The sequence below is a fragment of the Lepidochelys kempii genome, chromosome 2 (assembly GCF_965140265.1).
Source record: "Lepidochelys kempii isolate rLepKem1 chromosome 2, rLepKem1.hap2, whole genome shotgun sequence".
Taxonomy (NCBI): domain Eukaryota; kingdom Metazoa; phylum Chordata; order Testudines; family Cheloniidae; genus Lepidochelys; species Lepidochelys kempii.
The window spans coordinates 16,468,565-16,490,040 of NC_133257.1; the positions used below are offsets into that span (position 1 = coordinate 16,468,565).

Here is a 21,476-nt window from a genome sequence, read left to right on the forward strand (position 1 = left end):
AAGTGGAGTTGATGATACCAAGTTACCTTAAAGTTTGTGAAGCATTCACAGTGATGTGTGTCATAGAAAAGCCCATGAAGAAATGAATAATTTTGTATGCAGTGCATGGTTTAAATGGTATGTGGTAAATATTATGCATTTGGCTACCAAATGAATGAGGGTAAACAGAAATATTGAAAAGTTACTCATTCAGGGGGCCCTACCTATTCTGTGCACTGAAAGAGGCAGGGTCCTGTGGGGGTTAAAAAAAAGTGACACCTTGCAAGTTAAAAGACTAACACAATGCATATGGCAGAAGGCTGAATTGCATAGGCAACCTTAATTCAGACATTGCCTAACTTTTGATAACTTAACTTTGAAATCATACAATACTTTACAGTAGTTTTTTATATGTAATATATATTTAAAAGTGTAGGCCCTGTCTACACCAGTGACCACCTCCTAGTACCTGCATCTGAGACTACCGGGTCCTCAGCTCATACAACAGCCACCTTTTAGGGATAATATTCTCACATCTCATTGTAACTTTGCTGTGATGGGCCCAAAGCAAGGAACCTCCTTCCTACAACTTGAAACCTCAGTCCATCTCTCCGTTCATTACATTTACAGTTATATGGTATCTCACACATGCATACACACATTGTATAACATAGCACCAGTATGTACTGTATATATTATGTAAATACTATATACTTTGTTTCAAATTGTGTATTAAGATTTACATTTATTCTATACAGTACACACAGTACCACATTTAAGGATATGCAGCAAGTGAATAATATATAACAGTATCTTGCATATCCAAAGAGCAAGTAGATCACTTTCAACAGCTGTTAATACTGTGAAATGTGTCTTAAGTAGTCATTTAAGCATCAAATTATCCTGTATAAAACATCAGGGTATTTTGTTAAATATTGTAGTGGTTGCCATAAAAAAAAAAAAATCAACATTCCTTGACATATTCCTCAGTTACTGTATTTCCTCTTTAAATTATGGAGATGCCAATCCCTGCTACATAATTAAGATTGAGTTGAGTTTTGGAATTAATACAGAGCTGTAATATTGCCAATACAATGGTGTGGTAACTGCTGTTGAAGAGACCTTTTAAATAGGTATCATTCTATAACGGACATTGACACATTTGGTTTAGAGTTAAAATATTAATAGCATTAACTTACTTCAGACATGACAGATAAATTAGAGACTTTAGTGTAGGCATTTTTCAATAAGCACCCGGGCATGCTACTTTCTCTCTCAATGATGGTTTTATGATGAAAGTTCAAAGCACTAGTTTCAACATCTTTTGTACACAATCCATTTTTGGCACACTTTTCGATTATCTGAATCCTCAACAGGCATTCAAAAATTCAAGTTTTTTATGGTCTGTACATTATTTTAATCACTTTTTTACATTTCTGTATAGGACAGGAAGAAAAGTGGAAAATGTAGAGTATGCAGAATAGTTTTAATAAACAGTTTTACATACAGTACCTTACATATAGAACAGTGTGTTTGCAAATTTAAATAATTTTTGAATGTACAGTGGCTTGTACTCTTATCAAAAGGTAAATTCAAGTTTACTGTCTATCGGTTCTAAAATGCATTTATACAGAAAACTAGAACTGATAAACAGTTGTGAGGCATAAAATGTTCAAGTATCTTATGTCATCAATTAAATAGCCTCCTTTTAACAGTCATATTTTACAAATTCCAAAACCTGTACATACATTATTTTCAATTTTATAAACTGCTTGTTAAAAGGTAACATTTCATGTTAACCACCAGTTCTTATAGTCTATAGTAATAAAACTAGACATGTGTAGATATAAATATGTATATAGTATGTACATATGAATGTGTGTGTATATACACATATACCTACACATACATATGTAGCACTGGGTGCAGTGACAACTTACATGAGCACAGGCAAAGAGAAGGTCCTGAGCTCAAAATCCAGCAAGAGCTAACAGAGCAACTAGGTTGCCTTTGGTTTCATGATGTTTTACTCACTTATGACTGAAGCTAAAAGTTTTATAAAAACATCCTAGATAATGTATCTTTGCAATATTCAATCTAGTGGTTTAATAATTCACAGCCACAAACAAGCAGTTTTGCTGCTTTTGTCATTCCTCATCCCAGATGAGGTTGGTAAAGATTCAGAGGGCTAACACCAAGCTGAACTACCCAGGACAAAATGTACTTGGAATCCTGAATACTGCAATAGAACGTAAAAAAATATAAACTAGATACAATTTTGGATGGATTGCTGGCACCAGGTAGAACTTTGAACAAAACTCTCCATGTATTTCACTATCTTCAAACTGTCATTCCAGTGGTTTTAGTATTATTTGGCACATCTGACCACTGTTTGCCACTTACGTTTTTAAAAGAGCCTAAGGGTGCTGTAATGAGGATTTCCATTAAAAAAATATTTATAAGGAGACCACCACATCCTGTTTCTTTCAAAAGTGAAGCAAATGTTTTCATTTTCCCAAATAACACTAATTAGATAAGAAGTAGTTCATGGACTGCAAAAGATCAGTTACCTGCCTAAAACTTTGGGGGTGGACCAACTGTAGAGAGGCTATGGATCTCTCTGTGTCTGTATTTTCACTAGCAATGGGAGAAAAAATAATTACGATTGTACATTTTTCCCACTGACATTTGAGAGTTTGGCTCTTTCTGCTACTGACTATAAAATTATAGCATTTTCCATTGCAGAGATTTCTTGAATCTTCTTGTATGACCTGAAGGAGAAATTCTGTCACTTCACATGTCTTATTTATCATATTGTAGACCATGTCAATGTTCCTCAATATGTGACATTGTAATTTGCATCTTGAATACAGAGTATTTAGCTTTTCAGTGTTAATTTCCTTACTCTAGATTTCCTTTCTTTTCTCCAAAGCTTCAGGCTAAAAATGTAATCAGCCCAGAACTAGACAAATATCCAGCTTTTTGCTGTCCTCCTGCCAGTCTTGTGGCTGATAAGAAAATTCTCTGTAGAGAGCCTATTTTTATTCCTTTATTCTTCCTTTTGTCATACAGAGCACAGCGTGGCTATTTGCTGTACTTTCCCCATGTCAATTAAGAGCTGTTTGATACGTCGCTTGAGTTGAGGCAGTCTTGCAAGAGGATCGGGTGGTTCCAGCTCTCCAGTGAAGTCAAGCCAGCTTTCTAAAACTAAATTGAGAAAAATGTAAAAAAGAGTTTGATTAGAAAGGGATCTTCGGAAAAAGAGTGCTCAATCCTCCAAAGCTAGGTGTGTTGAAATGCAGTAAGGGTCATATCTTAGTGCCCTTGAAGTCAGTGGCAAAATACTTGAGGACTTCAACCTGACTAGGATTTGGTCCTAACTTGTCAACCCAAATTTAAATGGCTATTGTGCCCCACCCATGGCTCCATGAAAATCAGGTGTGTGACTGCCAATGATGCACCTCAGAATATTTCATGGCCAAACTCACTGCCCCAATGAAGAGCAGCCTATCATAAAAATTCAGAATACTTACACTATTTGTTGCTAGAGACATTCTGTATTTGAGTTTTTAGGTTCATACCCTTTCCAAATCTACTTCTTCTGTATGCTATTGAACATGGACCAACAACTATTCTTGTAAATGCTGTCAACTTGCCAAGCCCGAGGGCAGCAGGTAATTTGCATAAAATGGAGCATGCCTCTGCCATATGCATCATTAATATGAAGGTCCAACTTACAGATACTCAGATCGTTATTTAAATGAAGACATTTTCTGAAGAATCAAATAATTCAGTGCTCCATGGAAATTTTCATTCTTTTACGCAGTTTAAAGTGTTCCCCTTATTAATCATTCCAATTACCTTGATAGCTAAATTCCAGTAATATAAAAGTATGTTAGGACAAATTAGCCCACAATGTGTTGATGATACACATACAAAGAAAAGACTCCAGCTCACTGTCTCAGCTGTCACGAATCTGCACTAGTAAAAACTCAACAGGAATAAAAGGTTGTGAAGACTCACTTGTGTCACTAACTTTAAAACTTCAAAAACAGACTCCCATGAGAGACTACTGAATTGCAATTAACTTGCAAACTGGATACAATTAACTTAGGCTTGAATAGAGACTGGGAGTGGATGGGTCATTACACAAAGTAAAACTATTTCCTCATGTTTATTTCCCCACTCCCCACCATTCCTCAGATGTTCTTGTCAACTGCTGGAAATGGCCCACCTTGATTATCACTACGAAAGGTCTTTTCCCCCCTGCTCTCCTGCTGGTAATAGCCATCTTAAATGATCACTCTCCTTACAGTGTGTATGGTAACACCCATTGTTTCATGGTCTCTATGTATATAAATCTCCCCACTGTATTTTCCACTGACTGCATCCGATGAAGTGAGCTGTAGCTCACGAAAACTTATGCTCAAATAAATTTGCTAGTCTCTAAGGTGCCACAAGTACTCCTTTTCTTTTTGCGAATACAGACTAACACAGCTGCTACTCTGAAAACTAACTTTAACGTATCACTAAACAAAAACAGGGAGCAGGTGATATAAGACAGTCACTTTCAGAGTGGAATCTAATTTCTGAGTGAATTTCAGTGCTCATAAAAAAGAGGGATGGCAAGAGTCTAATCCCATTTTTCTAGAAACATAGTCAATGTACATGCAATCTGATCATAAACATTCCATCAGGGCTAACATTATTTTGTTTTAGATAAGAAATAATTACGGACACAATAACTACACTTTGTTCAAACTCTCTTCATTTGTGAAGTGAGTCTCTACATGTGAAAACTAGGGCTGTGAAGCGATTAAAAAAAATTAATAGCGATTAATCACAGTTTTAATCGCACTGTTAAATAATACTGGAATACCATTTATTTAAATTTTTAGATGTTTTCTATATTTTCAAATATAGGCTATGGGCTCAGAGCTTCAGACCCTGCTGCTGCGCCCAGAGGTATGCAATTAACATGTTAAAAAATAATGAACACGTTAATTTTGTTTTCAGTCAACTTCAGGCGTTAACTGCAATTAATTTATAGCCCTAGTGAAAACTGAATGCATTCATCTATTACAACACTTAGTTCTACTGCATTATCTTTGTGTAAATTTGTTGTTATGAAGCCTGGTCTGCCTCCTTAATCCAGGCTATTACCAGTTTGTTTCTAAACCAATACACAGTAAACCACAGCTGAAGATGAAGACTTCTTTCCTCTTCCTCAGGTAACTGATCGATACTATTGTCCAAACAAATGCTATCAACTTCAGGAGATGCTGCAGATTAGTAGGCAGAGCATGGGAGCAGGAGCCTGCTATTTCATGGTCTCACTGCGTGGCCTTGGGCAAGTCATGTTGGCCCAGGTTTTTGAATTATTGTTAATGCTGCATGCCTGGGCTTGACTTCAGACATTCTGAATACTCATTACCTCAGTAGATGTTGCAGACGCGCAAAATCTCTGAAAAATCATACTCTGGGTGTCCCAGAACACCCAAAATTATAAACACCTTTAAAAATTTGGGCCTTAATCACTGTCTTAGTCATCTACACGACAGAGGTAATGGAGACTTCTTCTTGTTCATTTAATGCTTTGAATGTTCAAAGCTCTATACAGATTAATGTCAATACTTCGTAACAATGTAATTACCATCAACTTCTTTTTCAATAAGGTCCATTCTGCTGGTGACTTCATTCTGTACATTCTCTATGTGGGTAAGGAGATTTAGCTGCCATTGAAGATGGGAATCCACTTGTTCTTCTGATCCTTTTTTTTCATTACAAGCGCACACCACATTCCCTTCAACAGTGTTCTTCTCCATAGGACCAACAAAAAGCAACAAAGTTAGCCCTTAATAAATGATTTATTTTCAATTTCAATCCACTTGGATTCTGGTTTTGATTATAATACTTGGTACAAATGCCCTGAATGATGGAGTTTTTAATTGTACCACTATTTCACAAAAACATAAACATGCATATCGGTATGCAGTTTTTAAGAACATTAGTGGACAATAAGAGCAATAAAAATGTCAAACAAATGAGTACATCTAGCTTTCAGGATTCCCACAGACACAGAAGAGTGTTAGCAGAAAGCACCGGGGGGGAGGCAGTGTTACGTTCACAAGATCTTGTACTCAGTTTAGTGCAATAGGAGTGGCCCACGTCTCACCACTCTGCTACATAAACTTCTAACTCTTAATTCATGAAGTGCTGAATGCACCAGTGAACCATTATCCAATTCAAGCAAGAGTCCAGGATTTTTTTGTGTTTGCTGTCCAACAGAGGATGAAGTGAAAATACAAAAATGGAATTATATCTAAAATCCCAAAGTTTGTCTGTTAAATTAATTTCAAAGTTCATAGCATACTGACAGACAGATTTAAGACAAAAGTACATTCCTTCTTCAGACTGCTGTCATCTTGTGTAACTTGCTACCATGGCTAGATCACATGGCTGGAGTATTAAAAGGGGCCACATAATTGTGTGACCAGTAACACGTATAGCTATGAGAACTAAAAGCAAATCTAATCATTTTCTTCCCATGTGTATTATTCCATAATGTGCCAGGTACATTCCTGTGAACTCTCAAGTAATAGCTATGACCAAAGACAAGATACCCGATTTAACAGCTCAAAGGCATGAGCTAGAAGAGCAATTCCCATAAATTTATATAAACAGTTGATTTTAACTGTAGAATCTGATAATCCCACTTATGCTGAAGCTGTCTGACCATCGGTGATTATTGCATTTCAGACAGAAACTCAACGACAGTATTAGTTTGACAGTACACTTGTTAGTCACTATCAGTGCAAGCCAGCTGCCACAGAAAAGAGTGAACAGTGTTATAAATATATTGATAGAACTGTTTGAGAAACCCACATTCTTGAGACTATTTTGCATCTGAAAAGTTTTTTTCCTGCAAAAGTGGCCTGAAATGATTAAACAAAAATGTTCTCTTCCTGTTTTTCTGAAGCTTTAGAAATAGGAATCCCACCAAATCTGGACTTTCCTGCTTTTGCTGGTCTATGGGTGGGTCCTGGAGATGACATACTGGGATTAACACTTGCAAGGGGGACAAGCTATTTAAGATTATGGACATTGTTGGCATAAGAACAAATGAGGGGGACCTATATGACACGTGAGATCAGGAAGCGCATTCTAACAGTAAGGGGCAGTGCAGAAGAAACATTTGGTGGAGAAGGACACAAAAGGAACATGATGGAAGTGTGCAGGGTGGGGCGGGGTTGTGTAAAGGCTTAAGAGTCAGGAGTGAGGAAACAATGTTAGGGGTGTCCATAAATGACAGAACATGTTTTGGTGAGACATGGTGGATGAGGTAATATCTTTAATTGGACCAACTTCTGTTGGTCAAAAAGACAAACTTTCGAGCTACACAGGGCTCTTCATTTTCTGGTAATTTTCAAGACCTCCTCCAGCCCCCTGTAACACTTTGTAACACTGAAACAAACATGCAAAATTAAGGACACACCCACCCTCTAATGTGTTTTGTAAATTTACGAACAACCTATGATGTTTAAGGAGAAGCAGAACTACTAAAAGGGGACTCAACATTGGATATCATCTGAGTGTGTGAAAGAGGATCGGCAGTAGAACTGTGCATAGATTGGAGATGTGGAAACAAGAATCTGAAAGGCCAAAGGTTGCAATAGTTTAGGAGGGACATTGCCAAGTCATAGTCAAGGGTTTGAGGAACAGGGTTGGAGAGGAGAACTGTAGCAAATATAGTTGCTCTTGAGTCAGTTCAAAACAGTTACAAATAATTCAAATTGTGTCTCAAGCCAATTTGAAAACAGAGCTGAAATCAAAATTAGGATAAATGCAAAATGGTTTACATAGGAAATAGGGATGTAAAATCTTAACCGGTAAGCATTAGTCTTATCAGTTAAACCACCTTAACCGGCTGGCCAGCCCCAGCAGCCTCACCCACCAACCTAACTCAATACAGAGTACAGTAAGGTTAGACAGACAGTACTTTATGGTGCTGTGAAAGTAGTGGAAAGGAAAGGAAAGGACTAGCTGACCCAACAGATTCCCCTTCCAAACCTAATAAATTGTAACCAAAAGCCAGTAAAGTCATAGCTGAGATTCCCAAGGAAACCTGAATTCTGCAAAAATGGATATATGGATTGTTTTTCCAAGATATGACCCTATTCAGCAATATTTCATATTGCTGCATGTGTCCTTAAGGCACACACTCAATATGTAAACTATATTATTGAACAAACAATTAACTCCAAGCAAGGTGAAGTGTAATTTTTCATTAAAGAATATATAAAATTTATGTGCCACCTTTAAAACCAATCTATGTTTGTGACACCAGAGTACCAAGAAAAAAAAGTAACTGAATAATTTTTTTAATGGGGGAGACAAGTGGGTGAGTCTAAGTGTTTTATTTATTTTCAAATACTTGGGTATCTCAAAAAGCTTAAGAAGTTTTTTTGTTTTAAGTCCGCTTCTAGAGTAAAACCAGACACTTTCAGCTCTCCTGCCCAAATCAATGGTATAAGGAAGTTACAAGCAACCGAAAAAAAGGTTTAGAGGTGTGGGCACAACCTTTACTATAGCACAGGGGTGGGCAAACTTTTTGGCCTGAGGGCCACATCTGGGTATCGAAATTGTATGGCGGGCCATGAATGCTCACAGTTCTCAGCCAATGGAAGCTGCGGGGGAGGCGCTTGGGGTAGGGGCAGCGTGTGAAGCCCCCTGGCTGCCCCTACACGTAAGAGCCAAAGTGGGGACATGCTGCTGCTCCTGGGAGATGTGCGGAGCAGGGCAAGCCCCGAACCCCGCTCCCCGTCAGGAGCTCGAGGGCCAGATTAAAAAGTCTGAAGGGCCAGATGCGGGCCCCGGGCTGTAGTTTGCCCACCCCTGCTATAACATCACTAAGATAAAACTCTAGAAAAATCAGCACTGTTTATATTAGATGGGATTTACATTTCAAAGAACTCTGTCTAAAACATTTGTTAGAAATCTTTACATGAGCAGAAACAAGCTTAGTTAATTGTTAACCTATATGACTGAATTCTGGGGGGAAGTTTGGTGTCAAAAGAAAAATACAGACCAACGGTAAATATAATTAGAAATCCAGGTTTTAAAAACTGTTAAGAGACCAAAAGACAACAGAGAGAAACTAACAATTTGCTCTTCAACCAATTTCTTCTGTTACGAGAAAGACAACAGGTTCCGTTTACACTCTTCATTTTAAATACAGGGAATCAATCTCTCTCAAACCAAAAGAATCTTTCAAAATGGAAAAAAAATAAGTGCAACCACAAACTTTTCTTGAATACAAGAAATCTAGGTGTACTGGAACTTCTTAGTTATATTAACAGAACAACCTCCCTATAAGCAGAAATCCACTGTAGCTGGGTTTACAAATTAGCAATTAATGAATTAAGACCATAAGAACGGCCACAGTGGGTCAGACCAAAGGTTGATCTAGCCCAGTATCCAGTCTTCTGACAGTGGCCAATGCCAGCTGCCCCAGGGGGATTGAACAGAACAGGTAATCATCAAGTGATCCATCCCCTGTCACCCATTCCCAGCTTCTGGCAAACAGAGGCTAGGGACACCATCCCAGCCCATCCTGGCTAATAACCATTGATTAACCTATCCTCCATGAACTTATCTAGTTCTTTTTTGAATGCTGTTATAGTCTTGGCCTTCACAACAGCCTCTGGCAAGGAGTTCCACAGGTTGACTGTGTGTTGTGTGAAAAAATACTTCCTTTTGTTTGTTTTAAACCTACTGCCTATTAATTTCACTTGGGGACTCCTAGGTTTTGCATTAGGAGAAGCAGTAAATAACAAACACTAACTTACTTTCTCCACATCGGTCATGATTTTATAGGTTTTCAATCAGATCCCCCCTTAGTCGTCTCTTTTCCAAGCTGAAAAATTCCAGTCTTATTAATCTCTCCTCATATGGAAGCCGTTCCACACCATTTTTGTTGCCCTTTTCTGAACCATTTCCAATTTCAATCTATCTTTTTTGAGATAGGGAGACCACATCTGCATGCAGTATTCTAGATGTGGGCGTACCAGGATTTATATAGCAGCACAATGGTATTTTCTGTCTTATTAACTATCCCTTTCTTAATGGATTCCCAACATTCTGTTCACTTTTTTGATTGCCGCTGCACATTGAGTGGATGTTTTCAGAGAACTATCCACAATGACTCCAAGATCTCTTTCTTGAGTGGTAACAGCTAATTTAGACCCTATCATTTTATATGTATAACTGGGATTATGTTTTCCAATGTGCATTACTTTGCATTTATCAACACTGAACTGCAACAATCTGAATCCAACCTACTTCACCATAATGAGTTTCACTACATTAAACTTCATTTTAAGTGGGTTGTACTGATCCATCTGCCTACCAACAGAACACGTATCAGTTGATAATTCAGTAATGGGCATGCATTTCTAACTATTTTATGAGTTTGATCTTTTTAAACTCTAAGTCTATACATATGAATAATGAGTTTTACCTGCTCACTCACGCCATCTTCTTTTAAAGAATATTGTAAACAGTTTTTATCATCTGAACAAAATTCCTGATCTTCCTCAAAGCTACTTATATCTTCATCATCTGAGCTCACATGGTCAGTAACTGATTTGCAGTCCTGACCAAAACTCTGTGGTTTCTGGTAACTGTGCTCGCTTATAATGTAAGTTTCTTCCATCTTCTGGGGTAAACTAGGGGGTGGTTCTTTATGGCTTTGGTTGTGACATGTCCTTTCAGATGGATTAACAGTATCTGGCAAAGTCACTATTTTCTTCTCTACCCCAAATGTTACTTGCTCTTGCTCTTTTCGTACCCCTGAGCAAGCCCAAAGATGAAGATCAGGGTGATGTGTATTTCTGGAAAGAAGGGGAGAAAAAAAGTTAGTATAGAACAATCACTTTCAGCAATGAAATCTTTTAAAATTCTTAAAAAGAAAAGGAGGACTAGTGGCACCTTAGAGACTAACCAATCTATTTGAGCATAAGCTTTCGTGAGCTACAGCCACTGAATTTATATTAATAGGCAATTTTTTAGGGGAACATAATTGCCAAAGATTTCACCCAGCATTGCTGTGGACCTCTTAATTTTTGGTAAATCCATTATGCCCTGGTCATCTTCAATAAGTGTGTTATGATAAAACAAAAACGCGAATGTTCCCAAAATGTCCAATCCTGTCAGGTGCTGAGCACTATCAACTGTCATTGAAATTGAGGGTTTCCATCGCCTGGCATGATTGGACCAGTAAACAGTACAGTGGAAGTATAATTAGAAAATTATACAAAATAGAATGTTAAACATTCAGGCTTTGAAGAAATGACTGTATCCCAAATTAGTCAACCACATAATGATTGTTCAAAAACAAAGCATGGTCTACTAGCTAAAGTACAGCAATGGTGATCTGGGCTCTGTTCTGTACTGATTAATTGTTGGACCTTGAGCAAGTAACAACCAATCTGTGACTCAGTTTCCCCTTCTGTAAAATTGGCATAGTAATTCCTAATTTCACACAAATATTTCAGAGAATTAATTTAATACTATTTATTAAGAACTCAGATGATTAGATACAGGGGAATAGATTGCACGTGGCAGATTTAGAAGCGCAGAAGTCTTCATTTCGCTTTCAAACCGGATTAGACAGATACTACCACATGCAAGTTTTGGATAAAAAACAGTCTTTAGCCTCTTCAAATATTTTTCCTTTGTCTCAGTATTCATCATTAACAGTCGATAATAGGATCACAAATTCACATTCTAGTGTTTAATGGAGAAAACAATTACATTCCCACTTACCAATATTTCCCCCCCCCCCTCAGGCTTTGTCAAGAAGTGCAGACCCTGGATTCCTCCTCACTGAGCTGAGAGGAAGAGGAGGAACCCAGCTTCTGCCCTGTCACAGACTGAGCTCCAGAATGCATCATCATCTATCCAAACAATTCAAATTGTGCCATGACATTTTCAATAATATACTGTCTAAATGTGTACCGATATACATCTGTTTGGTCTTTAATATAAAAATTAAAAAGAAAATTATCTTGACATACACACTAAGCTCTCACTTCCTCTATAGATGGGGAGGAAACACCAGACCCACACTTACTTTAGTATCCCAATCTTCAGCTGCAGTCCATGTAGTATTTCAGTGACACCATACACATCAGCCAGCAGGTGGTGTGTTGACACTATCTTTTTGGCATTAAGGTGAGAGTAATTTTCTTTTAAAAATGATAATCCACACATATGCCCATTGTTTAACCAGTCCTTATCGTAAAGATATTTGGCACTCCATCTCTGACCTACGGGTAAACAACAATCAGAATTTATTCTCCAGAAGTGACTACAACAGTCAGAAGTGGTATCCTTAAAATATTTTCTGACATCCTTTCTTTTATCACGGGTTTTCAACGAAATTTACATCATCAAGTATATGACACAGTATACTGTCTGACTTCTATAAATGACGTTTTAAAAGAAAATCAAACAAATAACTCAGTACTCAAGCGTGAGGAAGTAAAAAACATTCTATACCATGATACACCTGTGAACTGAATTTGAAACTGAATTAAAGTTGTGAATTATAATCGTCTTTTCTAAAAAGATATCCACTTACTGAAAAGATAATTTAAGATACCAAGAACTTAAGATTAAAAAAAGAGATGGGACATTTAAATGGATATCAAGAATATTCAGAGCTATGATAAATAACAACAAAAAATTTGAAAAGCTATTAAACCTTGTGCTTCAGGGCAAGACAGGATCTTAAATCAGGATTTACAGCAGGATTCTACACTTTCCTCTGAAGTATCTTATACTGACCCCTGTCAGAGACAGATATTGGACTAGATGAACTTAGGTCTGATCCAGTCTGGTGACTTCTGTTTCTATACCGCAAGTAGGAGTGAACCCTAAGTAGCTTAACTGATCACCTTACTTTTATACCAATTTAATCATCATAAAAATAATTGCATCCCTAATTATTCCCAGAACTATATAGTACTTTCACTTTGCAACTGTTAAAAATAGTTACTCACCTTCCTGTTACTGTTGTTCTTTGAAATGTGTTGTGTGTGTCCAACACACTGTAGATATGTGCGTGTCACAGCACGGTGCTGGAGTGTTTTCCCTAGTAGAACCTGGAGGGGAGGCCCTGCTCATTCTTTGGCTTCCTCATGCTCTGAACTGAGGGTATAAAGGGTGGAGTCGCCCCAATCATCCTTCAGTTCCTTTGCACTGGGATCCCAACTATAGACTCCAATGCCTGGAGTCTGAGGATGGGCCATGTAATGGACATATGCAACACATCTCAAAGAACAGCAGTTACGAGAAAACGAGTGTTTGCTTTTTCTTCTTCGAGTGCTTGCATATCAACATTACACTGCTGGCAACCCCCAAGCCATTGTCATTGATTCCAAGGCCAGAAGGGACCATTGTGATCATCTAGGTTGACCTTCTGTGTAACACAGGCCATAGAACCTCCCCAACATAATCCCCAGAGCAGATCTTTCAGAAAAACATCCCATCTTGATTTAAAAATGGTCAGTGATGGAGAATCCACCACAACCCCTGGTAAATCGTTCCAATGGTTAATTACTCCCACTGCTAAAAATTTACACTTTATTTCTAGTCTGAATTTGTCTAGCTTCAACTTGCAGCCATTGCATCAGCGGTGGTATGGCTTGGAGTGTCTTCAGAAGAAGGACTGTAGGACTGCTTTCCCACATTCGTGTCTTGCCTTGATGCTGCAGTAATTGCACAGTGTCTAGAAAAGGTGCGGATAGAGGACCACATTGCTGCTCTGCAGATGTCCACAATAGACACATTTCCACAAACACAGCAGAGGCCAAGTGAATTCTTGTTGAGAGAGGTGACAGCTTCTAAGGAAGGAATACTTTGGGCAGCACAGCACTTCACAATGATGGTGTTAATCCATTCAGAGAGTTGGTGCTCTGGAATAGGGTGACCTCTCATTTGTTCTGCACAGGATATAAAGATACGGGGGAAAAACCTGAAAGGGCTTTGGTCTATCCAGATAAAAGGTTAGAGTGCAGCACACATCTAAAGCATGTAGCTTTTGTTTGTCCTTCTGAGCATACGGCTTTGGGAAAAAACCTTGCAAATATATAGGCCGATTTAGGTAGAAATCAGATACCACCCTGGACAGAAACTTGGGGTGTGGCCTAATCTGGCCCTTGTCATTGTACAAAATAGCACATGGAGGCTCTGTCACAAGGGCATGCAGTTCCCCCATACTTCTAGCAGAGGTGGTGGCCACTAAAAAGGCTATTTTTGCTGAGAGGTGTAATAAGGTGCAGGAGGCTAAGGACTCGAATCCTTAGGACAAAATCTTAACCTTATTTATCGGTATAAGATGCGGACTAATCAGTTGGAAGTGACAGAGGAGAAGAAAGACCTGGGTGTATTGGCTGATCACAGGATGACTGAGAGCCACAAATGTGATGCAGCCATGAAAAAGGCTAACAGTCCTAAGATGCATCAGGTGAGGTATTTCCAGCAGAGATTGGAAAGTGTTAGTATTATTATAAAAAAGGCACTGGTGAGACCTCATCTGGAATACTATGTGCAACTCTGGTCTCCCATGTTTAAGAAAGATAAATTCAAAGTGGAACAGGTGCAGAAAAGGGCTAACTAGGATGATTCAAGGAATGGAAAACCTACTTTATGAAAGGAAACAAAGAGCGGGGCTTGTTTAGCCTAACCAAAATAAGGCAGAGGGGAGATAGGATTGCTCTCTATAAATACATCAGAGGGATAAATACCAGGGAAGGTGAGAACTTATTTACGTTAAGCACCAATGTGGACACAAGAACAAATGGATATAAACTGGCCATCAACAAGTTTAGGCTTGAAAAGAGTGACGTTCTGGAACAGCCTACAGTCGGAGCAGTGGGGGAAAAAAACTTAACCAGGTTTCAAGACTGATCTTGACAAGTTTATGGAGGGGATGGTATGATGAGACTGCCTCCGATGGCATGTAGCAGATCTACAACTGCTAGCAGCAAATATCTCTAATGGCCAGTGATGGGACATTAGATGGGGAGGGCTCTGATTTACTACAGCAAATTCTTTGCCATGTGTCTGGCTAGTGGGTCTTGCTCACATGCTCAGGGTTTAACTGACTGCCATATTTGGGGTCAGGAAGGAATTTTTCCATGGGTCAGATTGACAGAAACCCTGGGAGTTTTTTGCCTTCCTCTGCAGCATGGGTCACTTGCAGGTTTAAACTAGTGTAAATGGTGGATTCTCTGTAACTTGAAGTCTTTAAATTGTGATTTGAGGATTTCAGTAACACAGCCAGAGGTTATGGGTCTATTACAGGAGACGGTGGATGAGATTCTGTGGCCTGCAATGTGCAGAAGGTCAAACTAGAATAGATGATCATGATGGGTCCTTCAGGCCTTAAAAGTCTACAAGTCTGAGAGGAAACAGTGAAGGCTTCCTAGCTATCGGTACTGTGCTAGGACATGGAGGTTTAGATATTGTCATGGATACGGCAGATGAATGGGATATTGGACCTGAGACAGATGAGGCCGAAACAGACCCTACTGTCAATGCTGATAAGTATGGCACCTGCAACAGGGCTGGTGGAGGATCTCTGCCCTTATTCAGTGGTGAGGTCAGTACTGAAAAACACAATACCTCTCTCACAGCCACATAGGCCTTTGGTGTTGTCAGCATGGGTCTCTGACATGACCCTTGTCCAAGCACTTTAAACAGTAGAGAGTGCAAGTTACTGACAGGCACTGGCAGATGACAGCTGGAGCGAGGCTTAAAAACAAGGACCTTCGCATAGGCCTTCCTGGTACTAGGCAAGTCCCAGAAGCCAGCCGAATCCACAGAAAACAAAATAAAATTGATTAAAGAGAAAAGAAACATCTAAAGGATGAAACAATAAGTATCACTATGTAAAAGCTAACTATTTGCAACTTAGTCACAAAGGAACGAGGCTGTAAACACAGAAACGCTCTCACTACCAATCACAGGAAGTAAGAAGGAACTAAAGAATGAGCGGAGTGATTCAACTCTTTATACCCTCGGTTCAGAGCACAAAGAAGCAACGGTGTGGGAGGGGCCGCCCCTACAGGTGCTGCTAGTGAAAACTCTCCAGCTATGGTACACAAGAAGTATACACACCTGTAGCATAACGGAAATGCACAAGCACGAGAAGAACAAAATTAGATGGAAACTTGCTGGTTCTTACACTAAAATGGTATGCACAGAATTATCTGTAGATAAAAGAACCAGCCTGATGGTAGCTATTAACACCTTCCAGCATAACACCCTCCATTACCCAGCCCATCCTCCCAATACAGTGTCAAATGCAGACATCCTGAATGATTCATCTCCTAGACAGAAAGAACAGAAAAGAAAAAAAAGAAAAAGTGGAGTTGGAGGAGTCAGGTGGGCAGGGAGGATTGGGTTAAACTGTGCCATCAGATGAGCAGTTCCAAATACTTTAAAGTCAGTGGCACACACTAATTTTATACCTTCAAATGCAAAATTCAACAGTGTCACATATACACGCCAGATTATAAAACTCAAGCGTCTTACAATCTAAAACATGGGACTGAATTTTCAAATTTCTGTGCTTAAAGTTAGGTGCCTAAGTCCATAATGGAGGCATCTAATTAAGTGGCCTATTTTTCAGAGATACTAAGCACCTTCACCTCCCATGGAAGTCAGTGGCAGTTATGAGTACTTATCACCCCTGCAAATTAGCCCACTTATTTAGATACCTAAATATATATTTAAATATGTATATTTTGTCCGCGTTTCTCCATCTGAGAAGACTAAACTGTTACTTGAATCTCCAGATGGGTGGGGTAGTAGGTATAGGTGTATAACTTGCCTGAAAGAACTCTAAACTTTCCTCCAAAAACATGTGTTTCTGCTTTGAAGAACTGTGAAAATGGCATTGTGAAGTTATTTTTATTGTTTCAATTACTCCCAGATCAAATACACTCAGGTTACAAGTAGAATGGTTTTCAAATTGCCAGCCCTTGAAATTCCTGCTAAAATCTAAAAATCAAGCTGTGTTTCTTCCGACTCATGCACCATCATCAGCAACAGCGATTCCACAGGTAAAATTCTGCCATTGGTTACACAATGAGGTTGCACAGATGTAACTGAATGCAGAAGTTGTCTGGCAATTTGCACTCCCTCAGAATTCATGTCCATTGCAGATTTTTTCTCCACGGAAAACACCTTCTGCCTGAGAAGAACTGCAGTTCCACCTTTCGCCCACCAGAGGCCGCTGTTGCACCAGAACAGACAGCAGCTCACTGACAGGCAGCAACAGCCAGCTGCGTTCATCACAGCACGCTACCCGCAGAGCCAGGAGGCATGAGATATGGGGGAAGGGTACAGAGAGGGTGGGGCACATGGGGCTGCTGAGGGAGAGGGGGAGTCACAGACTGGGGTTCAGGAAGGCTAGTGGGGAGACAGACTGGGGTGCGGACTCAGGAGATAGTGGGGTGACAGCACTGAGACAGGGGCTGAATGGGAGGGGGGTACAGGGCCACTTGGGAACAGGGGCTGCAGGTACATATAGGGACTGGGGTCAGGCACATAGGTAGATGTGCCTGACTGAATAGGAAAGGCTAGAAATCAGCCAGGGTCTGCATGGGGGAGGCTCCCCAACTCCCTAATAATCCCCCCCATACCCAAAAAACAAAAACAAAAAAACCAACAACCCTGTTCCATACTTCTCTCATCCACACCTAACAACCTTCCAGGTTCACTCCCAGGCTCCTTCCCTCTCCCTCAGCTTCTCCGTTAGCCCTGACTCCTGCAAGCCTTTGCACTGCTTCTGAGGGGTGCGGGAAATACATTTCTGTATTGTAGTTTAAATGAATTACTCAAAGTTCTGTATTAATATGCCTACTAAGGAATCTATTTGTAACAAACAAAAAACAAACAAACACACACCCAACATTTCCTGAAACTTTTTTTTGACTGTATTGTTACAGACATACCTGCTGACAGGTATTTTGAAATAAATTATTAAAATAATTGAAACTGGCATGATTATATTGTGTTATTTTAACACTAGAATATGCAGAATTTTGCAGCATTTTAATATATTGTGTGTAGAATTTTTAATTTTTTGGCGCAGAATTCCTCCAGAAGTAAAATACACGCAGGGAACAGATTTGGTGAGTAGGAAGGTACTATTTTTACACAAAATAGTCACTTTTCAGAGTAGAACTGCTCTTTAAGAGCCTACTCTTTGTGGGAGGTAATTTCTCAATAAGAAAAGAGAGCACTCACTTCTTGTGAACTCATGAGAATGGTAAGTTAACATTTTGAACAAAATTTAAGAATTTAGTAACAGAAAAATAAAAGCGGCAAAGAGTCCTGTGGCACCTTATAGACTAACAGACATATTGGAGCATAAGCTTTCATGGTGGGTGAATACCCACTTCATCTACGAAAGCTTATGCTCCAATACGTCTGTTAGTCTATAAGGTGCCACAGGACTCTTTGCCGCTTTTACAGACTAACATGGCTACCCCTCAGAAAAATAAAAGTTGCCATGCAGAACCAAACAGAAGCAAATGTTATAAAAGACTCATCCAGAAAAGTATAACATATTAAACACACAAAAATAGGTAAATCCTATTGTGAGTAATGGTTATACAATACCATCTGTTTTTAGCAAAAATGTAACAAGTAAATAACAATTAATTTTGCATGAACCAGTGATTTAACTCATACCTGGTGGGTCCCTGCAGATGTAACAGATGTACTGCTCTGGAATGCTGTCCTCTAATAATCCCATACATACACTATGTTGCCAGCACAGGCATTCTTCACACTACCGCCCAAAAGAAACAAGGTAATTTATTATTTGTAGGTCAGTACTATTTCCAGCTTGTTCAAGATAGAGGGAAATACCAGCTTTCCATTAGCAGGCAGCTTGAGTTATGGTATCGTACTCATGCAATTTGTATTTGCAGTAGCAAAAACAAGCCATAATTAAGCATAATTTTAACTTTGAAAGTGACCCCATGACCACATATTCCAATCTGGAAAACAAAATCAAGGATTTAACATCTAGCAATATTTTATTATAATAAAATAAAGTACTTCAGTACTAAATATTTAGTAGCTGAGCATAAAGACACTAGTATAGGACTTTGGCAAAATAGAAATATATAGCAATATATTATAGCACAGGGATCGGCAACCTTTGGCACGCGGCCCAACAGGGAAATTCGCTGGTGGGCCGGGACTGTTTGTTTACCTGCAGCGTCTGCAGGTTTGGCCAATCACAGGTCCCACTGGCCACAGTTCGCCGTTCCAGGCCAATGGGGGCTGCGAAAAGCGGCGCGGGCCGAGGGATGAATTTAGCCAATTCTTTTTTGAACCCATGAATTTAGCTAATTCTTTTTTTTAATTTCTTTTTAACCCCCATGAATTTAGCTAATTTTTTTTTACCCAGTTATACTTTTGGCCTTTGTAACATCCCCTGGCAAGGAGTTCCACAGGTTGACTGTGCATTGTGTGAAGAAGTAATTCCTTATGTTTGTTTTAAACCTGCTGCATATTAATTTCATTGGGTGACCCCTGATTCTTGTGTTATGAGAAGGGGGTAAATAACATTTCCCTATTCACTTTCTCACACCATTCATGATTTTATAGATATCTATAATATCCCTCCTTAATCATCTCTTTTCTAAGATGAACTGTCCCAGTCGTTTTAATCTCTCCTCCTGTGGAAGTTCCTCTATACTGCTAATCATTTATGTTGCTCTTCTCTGAATTTTTTCCAATTCTAATATATCACTGCAACTGCGTTCATCACAGCACCCTACCCGCAGAGCCAGGAGGCATGAGATATGGGGGGAGGGTACAGAGAGAGTGGGGCACATGGGGCTGCTGGGGGGGAGTCACAGACTGGGGTTCAGGAGGGCTAGTGGGGAGACAGACTGGGGTGCGGACTCAGGAGATAGTGGGGTGACAGCACTGAGACAGGGGCTGAATGGGAGGGGGGTACAGGGCCACTTGGGAACAGGGGGCTGCAGGTACATATAGGGACTGGGGTCAGGTACACAGGTAGATGTGCCTGACTGAATAGGAGAGGCTAGAAATCAGCCAGGGTCTGCATGGGGGAGGCTCCCCAACTCCCTAATAATCCCCCCCATACCCAAAAAACAAACAAACCAACAAAAAACAACCATGTTCCATACTTCTCTCATCCACACCCTCTCCCTCAGCTTCTCCGTTGCCCCTGACTCCTGCAAGCCTTTGCATTGCTTCTGAGGGGTGCGGGAAATACATTTCTGTATTGTAGTTTAAATGAATTACTCAAAGTTCTGTATTAATATGCCTACTAAGGAATCCATTTGTAACAAAACAAAAACAAACAAAAACCCAACATTTCCTGAATCTTTTTTTTCTGTGTATTGTTACAGACATACTTGCTGACAGGTATTTTGAAATAAATTATTAAAATAATTGAAACCGGCATGATTACATTGTGTTATTTTAACAATAAAATATGCAGAATTTTGCAGCATTTTAATATATTGTGTGTAGAATTTTTAATTTTTTGGCGCAGAATTCTCCCAGAAGTAAAATACACGCAGGGAACAGATTAGGTGAGTAGGAAGGTACTATTTTTACACAAAATAGCGTACATTCAGAAGTGCCACGGACTGAATGCACACAAACTGTACCAACCTCAGTCTTAGAGAGGTGGTCCTGCACAGAAAAAATAGAGGCATTGTGTGGAATGCAAAAAGCTTTAACTGCTACCACCTTTTTCTGACCTGGTGTATAGACAGAGAACTTTAGGGATGCCAAAAGAGTAAAAATTCACAAGAAAGAATGCAGAGCGAGTGCCTTACCTGAATCATGAAGCCATTTTCCTCATCCATTTCACAGATGCATCTAACAATTTCATTGAGAGCATCCTCTTCATCCTGAGACTCTTCAAAATTGGTTGAATCAAAGTCCTGATTGTATTCATCACCACTCAGTAATAAGCTTTCTGTGGAGGAATCATCTAAGAACTCCACATCCGAGAGGTCTAATAAAAACAAATAAATCTGAAGTTGTATATGCAAACAGATTTAACGTTTTACAAGAACGTAGGACTTAGATGCTGAATGATCCTGCACTACAGATAGCGGAAGTCACTCACAGATTTACTGCTGGAAGATTACCCTTCTTGGTGACCTCTACTGTATATACAGCAATGCAATGTAGCCACCTTAGAGGTAGGAGTGGCAAAATCCAACCAGTGCCCAGCACAATGCAGAACAGCAAGAGGAGGGTAAATGTTTTGTTCAATCTGTCATGAAAGTATATACACGTTGGTTTAACAACATACAAGCATAAAAAGTTTAATATTTTTATGCCTAAAGTGAATTATTTGGCTTGCATTTGGCCTTTTTAATTCGCCTTCTTTGGGAAATATAAATTTTAGAACAAAATTTCCT

General features: G+C 39.3%; 1 protein-coding gene across 14 annotated transcripts in view; it reads right to left on the reverse strand.

The window, feature by feature from the left end:
• Positions 1–1,246: 1,246 nt before the first annotated feature.
• The window catches only part of PHF20L1 (PHD finger protein 20 like 1), an 82,455-nt gene continuing 62,225 nt past the window's right edge, over positions 1,247–21,476 (reverse strand). For 9 of the 14 annotated variants that reach the window (XM_073330084.1, XM_073330088.1, XM_073330087.1 and 6 more), the window contains 6 exons: positions 20,883–21,064; positions 18,748–18,847; positions 12,113–12,308; positions 10,499–10,871; positions 5,633–5,798; positions 1,247–3,186 (listed from right to left, as the gene is read on the reverse strand). In XM_073330084.1, coding sequence (XP_073186185.1) covers positions 3,044–3,186; positions 5,633–5,798; positions 10,499–10,871; positions 12,113–12,308; positions 18,748–18,847; positions 20,883–21,064 — 1,160 coding nt within the window. In that variant the 3' untranslated portion in view covers positions 1,247–3,043. Of the gene's footprint in view, positions 3,187–5,632; positions 5,799–10,498; positions 10,872–12,112; positions 12,309–18,747; positions 18,848–20,882; positions 21,065–21,476 lie in introns of those variants that run through there. The other 5 variants (XM_073330086.1, XM_073330096.1, XM_073330092.1 and 2 more) reach the window with 2 other exon arrangements.